Here is a 15,270-nt window from a genome sequence, read left to right on the forward strand (position 1 = left end):
ACTGGGAGCAGCCAGATCCGTTTAACAACCGCATGATACGCTTAACAACCATGGCAAAAATATCAAGCACTGACTCACTTATGACCTCATCTCTTAGCAATGGAAGTTCTCATCCTAATTGTGGTCGTAAGTCAAGGACTACCTGTACTTGAGAAAACTGGGCAAATTCCTGAACGTGTGAATTGGTTAATTAACAGGAGTAATTATTCGTTGACTAAGATACCCCTTGCTCAACTAGGTTCTCCCACCTTCTATCATAAATGGTACAAAAGAGGAAAAATCAAGTTATTTTCAACTTTCACCCATTCAGGTGAAATTAGATGCAGTCTTAAGAATTTTAATCTACATTATACTGACTTTTTCTCTTCCTCACCTGCCACATTCATCATAACTATATAAAGATAGGACCTTATAAAACAGGCTGCTTTGTTTTTAAACATTTTAATCATTCTTTAAGTAAATAAAACAAACTTATTGAACAAAACGTATGGTACATTTTTAAAGCAGCTTCATCTTACTGAATGAATCCCATTTTTAATAATTTCTCTCATCTGATTTCAGGCTCATGGCTTCCAAAAAACTACTATCAAGATTTCAAAGAAGATGTGGTGGAAAAATGCTAAAATGATCATAATTATAGCAATAATATTTATCATCATTGTTGTTTTCATAGTTCTTATAGCCACAGGAGTTATTCCAATGTAAGGAACGTTTAAACCTACATAGTGTACAAAGCTGTATGAAGCACAAATATTTATGTTGAAACCCTATTTTTATATATAAACTGCTCGGTTTCACCCATTAATAAAGTAGCTCATGCTCCATCTTCTATTTGGAAGAGTTCTTTCTTGTAAAGTGATAGGCTATTAGGTCTAATTAGAATCCTTATACCAAAAAAATTGTACAGAATTTCTTATTCTATTCAACCTAAGAAGTGACTTTTTCAATTAGAATAGGAAAGAGGCATCCAAATAGAATTAGTTTTTTGAGTTCTAGCCCCCCTGTAAGGTTTCTTTAGTTTCCACCTTCACGGATTAAATCAAGTATAAATTAAGCTCTTGGTATTTCTCTCCAGAATACTCTGATTATTTGTTACCTAACATCCATTAAGTCACAAATCAGCTTTTCTGGAATCTGGAAACACCAGTGAGCTTTCAAGGATGTTGAGAAGAACTTATATATAAGATTATCTACACACACACACACCCGCTTTCTAATAGGAAGTCTTTTGCTTCAGTTGCAGTCCCATGCTTTTAAATGTTTGAATCTCCAAAGACAGAATACGTGTAGCAGTGACGTCATGCAGAATATGGCGGCCTCTGTATTCTAGATAGTGCAAACCAGAATGAAATCCTATATACTCTTTCCTACTTTCTACCAACAGAATTCAAATTTTAAAAACTGGAAATGATTGTTAAGGTTACAGGTGCCCGTACTGTGAAGTTTTAACCATTTATCACTAGTTGAATAAAAGGGGTGTGGTGGCTGTGTGGTTAAAACGGAGGCATGATGATCGGCAAGCCCGAGTTCGAGACCCGGGTATTGCTTGGCGGGGGGTGAGCTCCCGCCATTTGCTCCAGCCCCTGCCCACCTAGACGTTCGAAAGCATATAAAAATGCAAGTAGATAAATTGGTGGGAGCTCAAGTGGGGATAAGAGAGACAGCCCCCACTGGGCGTCCCCTGGGCAACAGTGACATCATTAGCCAATACCTCTCGACCCCAAAGCACCTTGGTGGCTGCTTCTGGATCCCGCTGGCTGCTGAACATCTATTGTCTCCAATGCAGTGGACTCCCCGTTTGCTGTACATCGTCATACGCTAAATAAATAAATAATAACTAGTTGGATACCACCTTTCATGAACGACACCAAAAAAAAAACAAAAAACCACCACCAGTCAAATTTCCAATAGTTTTCTCCGTTCCTAAGGGGGGGAAAAAATCCAATGCACATTTATACAAAAAGATTTATTTAAAAAACCAGTAAGACGCTACTACATCATGACACTGTCACACTGGACTTTAAAACACAAGACCTGCTCTACAATACTGGGAACAAAATGGGAGCGGGGCATTAAGTCGAATTGATTCTTAAGCGTAGCAATTAAAAAACGTAAGACGGTGAAACAATTCTGTTGCCAAGAGAGTGCAATCAAACGTCAGAGGGACCCCAACATCTTACTTTCACAATTCAGTGACGTGATACAATTTTTTTTTTTGTTTAGTTTGACCGCGGTTAGCGGGCGGCCTGAGCCGCCTCAAAATGAATCTTCCAGTGGAGAATACTGCTTGTCCACCTAGAGAGAAAGAAAGGCAAGTCAGTTTGGGAAGAGCAACGAGGTAGCCAAAATTTACAAAAACGTGTTTAGACAGCCCTATTTCCCACTACGTAAATATTGTATCCACATTAATCGAATGTGCTTTTTATATTAAAGCTGAACAGGAGAGTCCATGAGCTGGAGAGCCACATGTGCACCACGGTTTGAAAAAGGATCTTTCCACATCTGAAATGGCTCAAGAAATATTTAATTCCACAAAATGCCATAAAGCATCTCCGCAAACCTTTACTCCTCAACCACCCCTAGGTAACCGTTGGAGGGGGGTTAAGTGACTATTCTGGCCCAAGACCTCTGTTAAAGGTTTATTCTGGGCAGCTACACAGCACTATTTGTCCATTAAGAGGGAGGCAACGAGGAAAAAGAGTTAATAGTCTACTATAAGTAGCAAATAGGGGTGTGTGAATCTATAGATATAGATCTATATATATATATTGTATATATCTATGTATATATATTGAAAAGTTAGAGAAGTTGTCACAACAGGACTTCAGCTCAAGAACATCTTGCAATTACTGCTACAACAGTGTCTACAAAAATGGGAAAAGCAAGCATTAAAATAGATTAATGAAATATAAAATTAATACTGGAAAATCCAGAGACAAGCTGTATCCTTAGAAGAACAAACAGTTAAAATTATTCAGTAAGCTGACGTATTTTAACCATTACTGGGCCTGTAAAAAATGCATTAAAATTATATTACGAGGAGCTTTGTTTTACAAGCAAAGAAATAAGTGAAGGCAAAGCTTGAAGTATCCATTTTATTATAATGCTGATACAGGATGTTGGAAGAGACCATACCAAACGGCAGCATTCGAGAGCGTGAGCATCTCGTACCCTGTCCGCATTGAGCGGGCCTGTGAGAATCGGGAAGTCAGCGCGACACAGGGCCTGCAAGGAAGTTCCCGCTGGCGGGTACAAACAAGGTATAATATCAGAGTTAGTAGGCAATACTAGTTCCCGGCAATTCCTTAATTTGTACCCATTAGCAGTACTTTACCTGTTAACTTTTATTGGTTAATTTTATAGGGCAAAAGGTAAAAGCTTAAGACGACCTGTGTTACTTATCTTCAAAGTCATTATGTTACATTACGGTAAGCACTTCTGGGTGCTGTAAAATTTTAAAACATTATTCCAGTATCTTACACAAAGTTTTTGAGAAAACTACTATTACTTAACGAAGTTAGAATTAGAATGCAGCTTTGCAAATGCGGGACATACCTGTCTGTAATAGGCTGCAAACGGAATAATTTAGTACGGTTTGTAGCTGTTTTGATGGCCTCCTCGCCGGGATACCTTCCCGTAACCACTCTGCTGATCTAAACAAGAGGTTCAGGTGTAAGGCTCAAAAGACAAAAGAAGCTATTGCAAAAGCACCTGAAGGCAGGACAAGAAGCAACGGATGGAAACTAATCAAGGAGAGAAGCAATCTAGAACTAAGGAGAAACTTCCTGACAGTTAGAACAATCAATCAGTGGAACAACCTGCCTCCAGAAGCTGTGAATGCTCCAACACTGGAAGTTTTTAAGAAGAGACTGGACAGCCATTTGTCCGAAATGGTATAGGGTTTCCTGCCTGAACAGGGGATTGGACTAGATGACCTCCAAAGTCCCTTCCAACTTTATTATTATTATATAAAACATCCATTTCCTTTGTAAAAGGTCAGGAAAACCAAGAAAATCTCTACATATTATATTAAAATTGCAAATGTATATAAAACAGGTATAAATCTAATTTATTAAACAATTATCTGCCAAAATAAAGATCAGATTATCACATTTTTTTTAAAAAAAATTATACTCTAGGAATCTTCCAGAAGCAGGTAGTAATAATGAGAGAAGGCTGAGTCTCAATTGTTTCATCATATAGAAGGGAACATTCTAAAGCAGACATGTCAAACACAAGGCCCGGGGGCCGGATGCAGCCCGCGAAGTGGTTTCCTGTGGCCCACGAAGCCATCCTGGAAACAGTGAGGGAACGGCCTCCGCTGCCTGGGCCCTGGTCCTGGCCCAGGCCAGCCGGGAGCCAATGTACAATTTTGTGGTGGCCATCTTGGCATTTGCCCCGGTGGACCATGCCTTGGCACTTGCGCCGGTCCCACCTTCTGCCAGAGACCCTCAGATCTGTCCCACTCCTGCCTAGGCCCCCATAGGCACCCTTGATGCGAATGATGTAGAACTGGACACACCCACCCAGTAGACCACACCCACTCCATCCACGCCCACCCAGTAGGCTGCACCCACTCTGGCCACACCCACCCGCCTCCCCCAGGGCAACCGCAATACTGATGCGGCCCTCAGTGAAATTGAGTTTGACACCCCTGTTCTAAAGCATTAATGATATACCTGATTAGCACCATATTCTGCTAAACAATCATCTGTTAGAAACTCCACAACTTTCTACAGCAGGGGTGTCAAACTGCCGGCCTGCAGGCCGGACGTGTGACGAGGAAACCGCGCTCACCCCACTGCCGGCAATGGGGAAAAAGTTCCGATACGTTGCGCGACATCATGTGACGTCGCAAGTTTGATATGTCTGTTCTACAGGTATCTTTGGAAATGCCTGTTATGTGCTCTGTAAGGGACATTGCCTACTGCTCTAGCTTCAAGTTATATTGACGTATGAGCAGGTATACCAACTTCTTGTCCAAGCTGGCATGTTTCTCCAATCTTTTCAGTGTTCCTTAGCAATTTTTGTGCAAGATACTGCAAAGATGCAAAGAGCAATACATAAAAAAGTAAGGAAGAGGAAGAATTAAAAGCACTGGGGGCTCTAGTGTCGATATATCTTATAATGGCTCTGCAGCAATAAGCAACTGAAGGCTCAACGTTCTTCAGAACTGGAACTATAGGATTCCACTAGAAGTTGTCAGTTTTCATTTTCTGGGACAGATTTTGTTTCTATAACGGGCTCCAATATCTTCTGCTCAGATTTTCAGCTGCTCATAGAAAAGGACGTTCCATCTTTTGAAAAGCCAATCACTACAAGCACAATAGCTTTGTTGTTATTTTAAATAGCAGCAAAACTACACAATATTCTGTATAGGTAGTCCTCGACTTCAAGAGTTTCTTTAGTGCGTGTTCGAAGTTACGGCATTGAAAAAAGTAACATGATTATTTTTCATACGATCCTTGCAGCATCCCCATGGTCAGGTGTTCAAAATTCAGATGCTTGGCAGCTGACTCATATTTATACTAATTACAGTGTCCCAGGATCATGTAATCACCTTTTGCGACCTTCTGATAGGCAAAGTCAATGGGGAAACCAGATTCACTTGTGTTACTAACTTAACTGCAGTGATTTTGACAATTGTGGCAAGAAAGGTCATAAAATGGGCAAAATCTGCTTAACAAATATCTCACTAAGCAACAGAAATTTTGGGCTCAATTGTGGTTATAAGTCAAGGACTACCTTTATATGGAATAGCTCCTTTCAGATGACCTATGTCCAGAATGAAACACATGTATTCCAAGTAGGAAAGTTTTGGGGAGATGGGAGAGGAGCATGTGGAGAAGCTGAGAAGTGAGAAGAACCTGATTTATAGTTGACCCAGAATGCTTTGGTAGAACTTTTGGAACTCATTGTTTAGGTTTGAAATAAGACTGTTTCCCTTTTATTCACACCTCAATGATACATCAAGATACATTTTGCTGCATACGTACTACTATAATCTCCATATCCATAATAGTTATTGTAGCCGGTGTAATCATAGCCTCCATAGCCTCCATAACCTTGATTGTTGTATCCATAGTTGCCATAGCCCTGATTCCAATAATTATTGTATCCTGTGTTCCAGTTTTGACCGGAGCCTACAACAAAATTATAGCAAGAAAATGAAAACAAGCCTAAGTTTTTGATATTTGATACTGCATTCAAGCAAACTGACCCTTCAAAACAGTAGTTTGTTTCCAAAAATATACAAGCATCAATTTGTATACTGCACAAACTTTATGCTAATGATGCCTATGCCATGCACCCTTCAGTTCAGGTACTAAATAACATGGCAAAAGATACCAAATCAAAGTTTGCTGATTAGTTGCCATCCAAGCAGAAAATTCCAGTCACCTTTGTTGAAGCAAACTGCCTCACACTTTTTTTTTTAAAAAAAAGAAAAGGTATTAAAAACAGAAAATGGAAACACCTCAGCAATCTTCCTCTTGCTACCTTTTTTCCATGTTATTATGGAGGGAGGGGTAGCAGGGCGTAGAGAAGCCCTGTCTCCCAGCAGGCTAGAATGGGGGGGGTGGGGGTGGTAACGAACTTTGAGCCCAACTCTTTCTTGTCTGGGTTCAGACAACACACATGGGAGAAATGCAGATAAAGGAGGACACCATATTATTGTTTCTGATCCCGGCTAAGGCATTTCTCATTGACCTAATTTTACGCAGGCATGGTTTTTGACATCACACTTAACTATTAAAATGCTGTACAAAAACAATCCATGCGTTTAATTTCAGGCAGGCCAATGAGGTTTTTTTTTTATGGTGCTGCAGCAGCAGCAGCAGCTAGATCACATTGTGCCACGCGTGTGGATGTGTTACATAACTTTCCCAACTGTTCAAAATTATCCCCTCCAACAGTTCCTTCTGAAATTTGAAAATAACGGCACACAAATTAAGGTCTGCATCTAAACACAAAGCCAGTGGCTGAATTTTAACTTTGGTGAAAATTGGAATCGTAAAACTCAAAACTCTCAAGCATCTGGAAAAGACTGGCATTTTTTAATTGCAGAAGCCTACCTCCACCACGGCCACGGGATCTTCCAGAAAATCCACCTCGGGTTCCCCACTGCTGTTGCTGCTGATACTGCTCTTTTGACATGGCGACTTTTATTTCGCACTGAAACATTAAAAAAAAAATGACAACTGAATATTTTGATATTTTTGTGAAGTATTAATTATTTACTCCACATTATCATCTTTACCTATGACGTTAATGCTTCTACATTCACTGGGCAAGGCAAAGCAACATATTCATCATATGATTTGTCAGTATAAAATGCAAATTTAATAATAATAAAAAAAGGTTTAATATCACATCACAGGTTCTCTCAAATACCTTGGTAAGAATTATGAATGTTTCAGCATTCAGCATTAATGAGACAATATTTATCAGGTTTAATATTTCTGTAACTGGCAAAAACCTTATTACATGTTTGTTTTTGAAATTAACTTAATTTCACCAAGTAATATATGCTCCAATACTGTTACTGGGGGAAAAAATGTAAAAGCAAGAAAACACCATTAGTAAAATAATGATAACCCATTATCATACACTTCAGAAGAATCTTTTTGAAATTACTATCACAATTAATAAACTATATCAAATCAAAAGCAATTAGAAAACCGGTGACTCTTATTGAAACAAAAAATTAGACTACATAACACAAACACACATACACACCCAGAGACATACACAAAATAACGTAACCTATGGCATAAACGTTGCAGCACATAGCACTCCATATTACTTTTTTCCTGTTCTGCAAAATGTGCAATTTCTTTCAAATCTACAACTCATTGTTATATAGATTAAATAAAGATAAAAGGACTGTGTGTGATTAATCACAGATAATGATTCCAAATATTTGTTCACCAGAGGATTTTTGAGAAGCATGCAAAAGATGCATCACACTTGTTACAAGTGTAGCTTCATCCAAGGAATCCACACCAGCCTGTCCATTTGTGTTCTCTCCTGTCTATACTTCAATCTTCAAAGCACTGACCTGAATAAAACCAGGATTCGCTTTCTAAAAAGAAGGCGTTTTGGAATCATAGCTTGAAACATACTTTACTAAGACCAACGTTATGATATTTTTTCTCCATGATTTTCTTCACTGCTTCTTCATCTTTGAAAGTAATGAAGCAAAATCCTCTGCGCTTATTGGTTTTGTTGTCCATAGGAAGTTCTATTGATTCCACCTGATCAATATACCAAACGAGATTGATAAAAATCAGTTATTCTGTAGTCTAATTATTATAAAGCTTAATAGTTAATTATTATTTATTAATGTTAAGCAACTATTATACTAAATACTCAGAAGAAACTTCATGTTAGTCCATTTATTGAGTTAGAAGATGTTTATACTGCTGACCATGCATGGATTTTTATTTATTTACGAAAGTATACATAAAACTGGTAATTACAAAAATCAATATAAAATACAGCTCAGCATCTTTATAAATCAGTATGTCCACACATTCACTAAGAAAAATTAGCTCTTAAGAATTTATAGTTATTTCACTTTTACAGAAAAGATGCCTGAAATTTTACCCATCTCTGCAAAACTTACTACTTACATTTAATTTGAAATGCTCTGTCCATATAATAGAATTGCTTCTACAATAAAATGAACGCAATTCCCCTCTCCATTTAAACTCAGTGCTAAAACACCTGTTGGTTTTAGTGAAGCTGGCATACAACTCCAGAAATGATCACCAATACAAACATGACATTCTAATCAGTTACAGATCAATGCTTAAATTGACTTCTGGAGGGAAAAGTAAGGAATCCCAAGAAGCACTTGGTTTATGATAAGTTAAAATTCTAGTTATTATAAACTCTATGCACTTATGCCCTCTAATTAAAGACAAGATTAAAACAGGTATTTGCATGAGCAACTGTGAATCAAACAAACTGGTCAAACCAACACCCAAAACAAATACAGGTAGTCCTCGACTTACAACAGCTCATTCAGTGACCGTTTGAAGTTATAAAGGCACTGAAAAAAGTGACTTATGACCATTTTTCACACTTATGACCTCATCCCTATTGTCACATGATCAAAATTCAGATGCTTGACAGCTGACACATATTTCTGAAAGCTGCAGTGTCCTTGGGTCACATGATCACCGTTTGCAACCTTCTGACAAGCAAAGTCAGTGGGGGAAGCCAGATTCACTGAACAACGGGGTTACTAACTTAACAACAGCAGTGATTCACTTAACAACTGTGGCAAGAAAGGTCATAAAATGGGGCAAAATTCACTTCACAACTGTCTCACTTAGCAACAGAAACTTTGGGCACAATTGTGGTCATAAGTCGAGGACTACTTTCTTTTCTTCTTCAGGAGTATTATACAATTATCTAAATAATTAAGAATTCTTTAACCAAGATATGAAAACAACTCACCTCACCAAAACCTCCAAAATACTCCCTTATTTTCTCTTCTGGCGTATCTGGTGACAAACCACCCACAAAAATCTTTTTCACTGGTTCTTTTGTTTTCATTGCTTTAGCTCTTTTAGGATCAATCACTTTGCCATTCAGTTTGTGCTCTTTCTGATCCGTGACCTGAAAGCAATTTTTCTTTTTAAAAAAAGCTTTACAAAATAAAGCATATTACATTTTTATGACTATAATGCAACAAACCCTTACCTTACAATTTGTGCTGTCTCGAAATTAACAGAACCTCAAGAACTTGCACATATTTCCACTTTTTCACTACTGATGTGCGCTTGTCTATTTATTTTGTTTATTAAACTTATATGCCGCCCATCTCGCCTGGAGACAGCTCTAGGCAGCTTGTCTAATTAGAAAAAAAATAAAAACAAGCTTACCTTTTCCACACTCTCAGATTCTTTGAACAGCACAAAGCCAAAGCCTCTCGACCGCCCTGTAATTGGGTCTAACTTCAGGGTGCAATCTACAACTTCACCAAATTTTGTGAAGTAATCCTTAAGATCCTTCTTTGTAGTATCCCAGCTAAGGCCACCGACGAACATTTTTCTGTAGACATAATTGAATTTAAAGCTGTAAATTATCAATGTTATATTTTAACTTACCAGTGTATGTCACAAGTATAGTCAATTTGCCTTTAAAGGTTCCAAGATTACAAATATGTTCAAAAACAAACCATCCATATTCGCAATCACCTTCTGTCACCTAACACACTAGAAAAATGAAGGGTCTCCAGAATTTATTCCTTATGTTACTATTTAAGAGAAATAAGTGTACCGTACATAGAATCTAGCAATGGCCACACACACACAAACCCCACTGATTCTATCAGTGAATCATGGGAGGAGGCGATTCAAACCAAAGATCTTACTTTTCAAAAACTGCTCTAGCTAATGGCTGATCTGCAGATGGAAACTCTTCCATCAGCCTGGTATTAATGCATGAAGAGAAAATTAGGAAAAGAAAATCCCAATACAAGTAGCCTAAGCCTAATTGCTGTCAATCAGTCCGAAAGACTCTCTCAGAAGAGGTTACACACATGGTATTTTTTACTTAAATAGCAAAGTTAATCATAACACTGTCCTAACAGTAAACTCCCCTTCCTTCCTCCATTCTGCTGACAGTTCAAGCTAACACCCACTCTGTAGCCTAAAATACTTCCCATAGCTGTACGCTTACCTACATAAGATAAAGTAGGGCTGCCACCTTGGCATGGAAGTGACCTGGCTGGCTCTGCTTACATGTCACATCCAAGGCTGCTTTTACTCTATATTGCAACAAAACAAAGTGATGGGGTGTCTTACATCTTAGTGCAAACACAAGTGATTTTGTTTGAATGCATATCAATAACAAAATTTGCACCAAGTTTAAAAATACTGGTAATGATACGTGGGCTTCAGTCTCTTGATTTTGAAAGTGAACGTATCTCTGTTGCTGTGAGCCCTGTATACAAACTGCACATGACACAGAACCTACTAATCAATCATTATGTATTGTCAAGTTTTCAGAACTCACTGTCATGAATTATCTCTATAATTCCATACGCTACCGCAAGGAAAGTTTTCATGTAATATTTTATCTATTTATATTTCTTATTTCTAAACCACCCAATCTCCCTCAGAGATTTTTACATTGATATTACTCCTGTAAATCTTTGCCACATAAAATACCTAACAGCAATTTCCAAAATGATAAGTAAGGACATGTTCAGCCACTCCCTGCATAGCAATTCCAGACAAAGAAATTTATAATCAGGAAACTGTACTACGTGTACCACATATTCAAGTTTCCCAAACAGGCCAAAATGTAGGGAGGAAAGACTGAAATGTGAAGATATAAATACTGAAGAAAAAAAAGAATTATCTCTACTTCAAAAGAGCATATTGAAGCCTCACTTCTCTTCCCAGCCAACACCATGGATTTTTTTTATCTTAAGTTTGCACCTTATACTTTAGCACTTGCTTACAGCATGTGGTGAAATGCAAATGTTGATAGAACACCACATATCTGGGCTGAATTTCTGCATGGAAAAATTAACTAATTTTCAGAAGTAGTCATGCAAAAGGAACCAGCTGACGCATATTTTAAGTTAAAATAAATAAGCACATTTATTAGATAAATATGCATCATTACAAAAGTTCAAAAATAGATTGGACAACCATTTGATTGGGACAGTATAAGACTCCTGCCTTGAGTATGGGTTAGCCGAGAAGAACTCCGAGGTCTCTTCTAGTGCTATGATTCTATGAATCAAAATTAAAATTTGGGACTTCTGATGAAGGCTTGGGGATTTAAGTAGAGAAACCAGAGCCTCTGGCTTTCCACAGGCTCATGACAAAAAAAAATCAGCTTAGAGAGAGGAGGAAACCAAGAGATAAAATTAGTATCTTAAGCCTCAGCAAGGCTTAAGATCTTGCAACTATTAAAAACCATTCCCATTTTTTTTTAAAAAAAATATCCTAACCTATTCTAATATCATAACATCTCCAGCCATATCCTTGTGGCTCTAGAGGCCAAACAATGTTGTCTGCTCTCCCAAACCTTCACTAACTATATGTTTGTTAAAGACTTGGGGAAAAATATCCAAGTGACAAATGTGCTAAGCAAGATATTGGTCTGCTTTATGCTGTTAACAGTTCCACATTGAACAAAAGTAGATTCTTCCTCTTTAAGGTAATCAATATGTTTATTACTTAACTATTTAAATATTTTTTCAAACACCCCCCAAAAACCTGTGTATTTACAAGACTGATGCACCATGAGTGACCTGTCTATTCCAAATAAAACATGCAAACCATATGTAATACCTGAACTGCTTTTTAAAATAATGTACTAGTCTTGGTTGCATTAAAAGGTTTTTCCACAACAACTTTAATGTTATAACAGACTAAAGTGGAAAAAAACTGAAAAAGTTTGAAATCCTGCTTTAGGGAAGCAAATCTATATACCGCACTGCATACAAAACACAACTCTCCAGATATTTAATAGCCAACCATGTCAACTACAAAATCAAAAGGATCTGCAATAGGGTCTATGAGGTTGCACATGTCAATTACTTTCCTGTACTCATTAATCTACATTTCACTTTAAAAAGACATTCAAATTCAATGTCCAAGCCTAAAACAAACTTTTCAGATTGTTATCCCGAAATGAAGAAAAAATCTATACGTCTCTGGTGCTACAACCTAGCACTATTTCCGACAATACATTTTTGTAGCAGCATACATGGCCCTTCACCAACAAAACAGGATTGTTGTTAGTTTTCATCCTGCAGGTTCTTTCCAACTATTTCAACTCTTAAAATACACGTTACTGGCCAGGGGACAAGGCATATGAAATAATACAGGTAGTCATCGACTTACAACCACAATTGAGCCCAACATTTATGTGGCTAAACGAGACACTTGTTAAATGAGTTTGGGCTGATTTTACAATCTTTCTTGCCGCAGTTGTTAATTGAATCATTGCAGTTGTTTAATCAGCCACATGGTTGTAAAGCGATTCTGGCTTCCCCGTTGACTTTGCTTGTCAGTAGGTTTCAAAAGGGGATCACATAAACCTGGGGACACTGCAACCATCCTAAATATGAGTCAGTTGCCAATGCCTGAATTTCACATGACCACGGGGACGCTGTTACCGTCGTGTGTGAAAAATGGTCCTAAGTCACTTTTTTCAGCTATCGTAACTCTGAACAGTCACTAAATGAATTGTTGTAAGCTGAGGACTACCGGTAATAATGGCATGGCGTTGTGCTAAGTCACACCACAAGCGTGTGATTTCGACTAGTTCTGCCACCCTCCACACTCCCTCAGGATGGCCGAGGGAGAAGTGGGTCACGAACGTGGCTGTCTAAAACAGGGCTTTTCAACCAGTGATACGGGTACCACCTGTGGTACATTGGCACCTGGCAGGTGGTATGCGACCATCCTAGACAAGTGGTAGCAGGGGAGGGGAATGAGCTGAACTGGTAGCAGCACCACACAAGCCTGAGCGAGAGATGGCTGGAGCTGCAGGGCTGTCAGGGCTCAGTGGAAGCGCCAGGATCAGCGCCAGGCTCCAGCTGGAAAGCAGCACTGATCCTGGTGCTTCTGCTGAGCCCAGAAGAAGCGCCGATCAGCTGGAATGTTGCAGCCTCTCCAGGGTCTTGTGATTTACATTCAGATGCTTGGCAACTGATTCATATTTATGACGGTCACAGTGTCCCAGGGTCATTTGAAGTGACCAAAACCTGCTGCAACCACCCAGCAGTCGGGGGGGGGAATAAAAACCAAACACACCCCCCACCCCACCCCACTGCCAATCCTCAACAGAAATACAACAATGAAAACCTCAAACAGGAGGAAGAGCACCGCCGGGTGGGCAGGCAGGTGTCTTGCTCGGCTGTGGCTTGGGGGGCACTTTTTTCAGTGCCATTGTAACTTCGAACAGTCACTAAGCGAACTGTTGTAAGTCAAGGACTACCTGTACTTTATCACGTTTTTCCTTTTTTTTTTTTTTTTGTCATCAAGTTTTTGACCCCTTGCTAGGCGACTGGTGGTACTCGGATACTGCCATCTCCTAAAAGTGGTACAATGGGTGAAAAGGTTGAAAAGCCTTGGTCTAAAACAAGGATCCAAAGCAATCCCTTTCGGAATATCTATGGAGATTCCCAGTCATCCAGGTCATGGTTTGTCAGGAGGCAACTGGACTTTCTTGTTTTTCTTTGAAGACGTTTCGCTTGCTTCTTCTTCCAAGATGCTTCTTCAGCTCTGACTGGGTGGTGGGGAATGGAAGGAATTATATAACCAGCTGTCTGCAAAGGAATATAAACCCTTCCAATTAACCCCCCCCCCCAATCCAGTCAGAACTGAAGAAGCTTCTGGGATGAGAAGCGAAACAGCCTTCGAGGTTAAAACAAGGAAGTCCTGGAAAAAAGCACCTTTTGGGACAAGCCCTTCGGAAGTTTCTACCCTGACCGCCCCGCGCCTCAGCCGCCCGAGTCCAGCGCGCTTCTTCTTCCAAGGCTCCCTCGGAGAAGGGGAGGGGGAGAAGGGCCGGGTTATGGGGGGACGGAGGAGGGAAGAGGAAGGAAGGAAGGAAGCGGCGACGGCGCGTTTCCTGCAAGAAGCGATCGCCTCAGCCGCCGCCGCCGCCGTCTCCTCGGGCCGCCCGTCCGCCTCCTGCGCCTCGCGGAGACCGAAAGCGGGGGAGGAGGGGGGGAGGGGAGGAAAGGAGGCCGACCGCTTACCCTTCATCCTCCTCGTTCTTGCTCGCGTCGATTTTGGCTCCCTCCGATTCGCCTGAGCCGCCGCCGCCGCCGCCCCCTCCTCCGCCTTCTCCTCCTCCACCTCCTTCCTCGGCCCCTTCCGTGCCGTCTCCGCCGGGGGCCTCGATCCCTTCGAGCTGCTCGGTCTCTTCCGAAGCCTCCGCCATGGCTTCATCTCCGGCGAACTGCTCGTCCGACATGAGTGTGTGTGTGAGTGTGTGTGTTGGGGGGGGCGCTGTAGAGACTCGGCTGGCCGGTCTCGAACGAGGAGAGGAATCTATGCCCGCCCGAAAGGGACAAATCGGGTTCCACGGAGAGAGAAGCGGAGCTCCGGCTACGGGGAGAAACAGGCTCCCCCCCCTTGTTTCCTTCTTTCTCGCACTTTAATGGCGCCGCCTCGTTGATTCCGATCTAAAATGGCTGACGGGAAGAATGCGACGGCGCGGTCACGTGAGCGAAGGCCCCGTTTCCTCGCGCGCATTTCCTCCCCGGGTGCAATCACAGAGGCAGGG

The 15,270-nt window shown here is 40.4% G+C and overlaps 1 protein-coding gene across 2 annotated transcripts; it reads right to left on the reverse strand.

The window, feature by feature from the left end:
* Positions 1 to 1,951: 1,951 nt before the first annotated feature.
* HNRNPD (heterogeneous nuclear ribonucleoprotein D) lies at positions 1,952 to 14,969 on the reverse strand. Of its 2 annotated transcripts, none has more exons than XM_015832366.1 (8): positions 14,741 to 14,969; positions 9,894 to 10,062; positions 9,466 to 9,627; positions 8,124 to 8,255; positions 7,074 to 7,173; positions 5,997 to 6,143; positions 3,556 to 3,653; positions 1,952 to 2,295 (listed from the first exon to the last, which is right to left on the reverse strand). In XM_015832366.1, the coding sequence occupies exons 1-7, from the start codon at positions 14,956 to 14,958 to the stop codon at positions 3,586 to 3,588; spliced, it is 996 nt and encodes a 331-aa protein (XP_015687852.1). In that variant the 5' UTR covers positions 14,959 to 14,969; the 3' UTR covers positions 1,952 to 2,295; positions 3,556 to 3,585. The 2 variants fall into 2 exon arrangements, with proteins under 2 accessions (XP_015687852.1, XP_015687853.1); XM_015832367.1 differs by having other exon boundaries at positions 1,952 to 3,242.
* Positions 14,970 to 15,270: the final 301 nt, after the last annotated feature.

Source organism: Protobothrops mucrosquamatus, unplaced genomic scaffold, assembly GCF_001527695.2.
Source record: "Protobothrops mucrosquamatus isolate PMUCROS unplaced genomic scaffold, P.Mucros_1.0 scaffold3, whole genome shotgun sequence".
NCBI lineage: Eukaryota > Metazoa > Chordata > Lepidosauria > Squamata > Viperidae > Protobothrops > Protobothrops mucrosquamatus.

Coding starts and splice junctions, on each gene's coding strand:
- HNRNPD (XM_015832366.1), bottom strand. CDS start 14,958: ATGTCGGACGAGCAGTTCGCCGGAGATGAAGCCATGGCGGAGGCTTCG. Junction 9,628..9,893: donor AATCTGAGAGTGTGGAAAAG/GTAAGCTTGTTT, acceptor AATTGCTTTCAG/GTCACGGATCAGAAAGAGCA. Junction 8,256..9,465: donor ATTTTGGAGGTTTTGGTGAG/GTGAGTTGTTTT, acceptor TATATTGATCAG/GTGGAATCAATAGAACTTCC.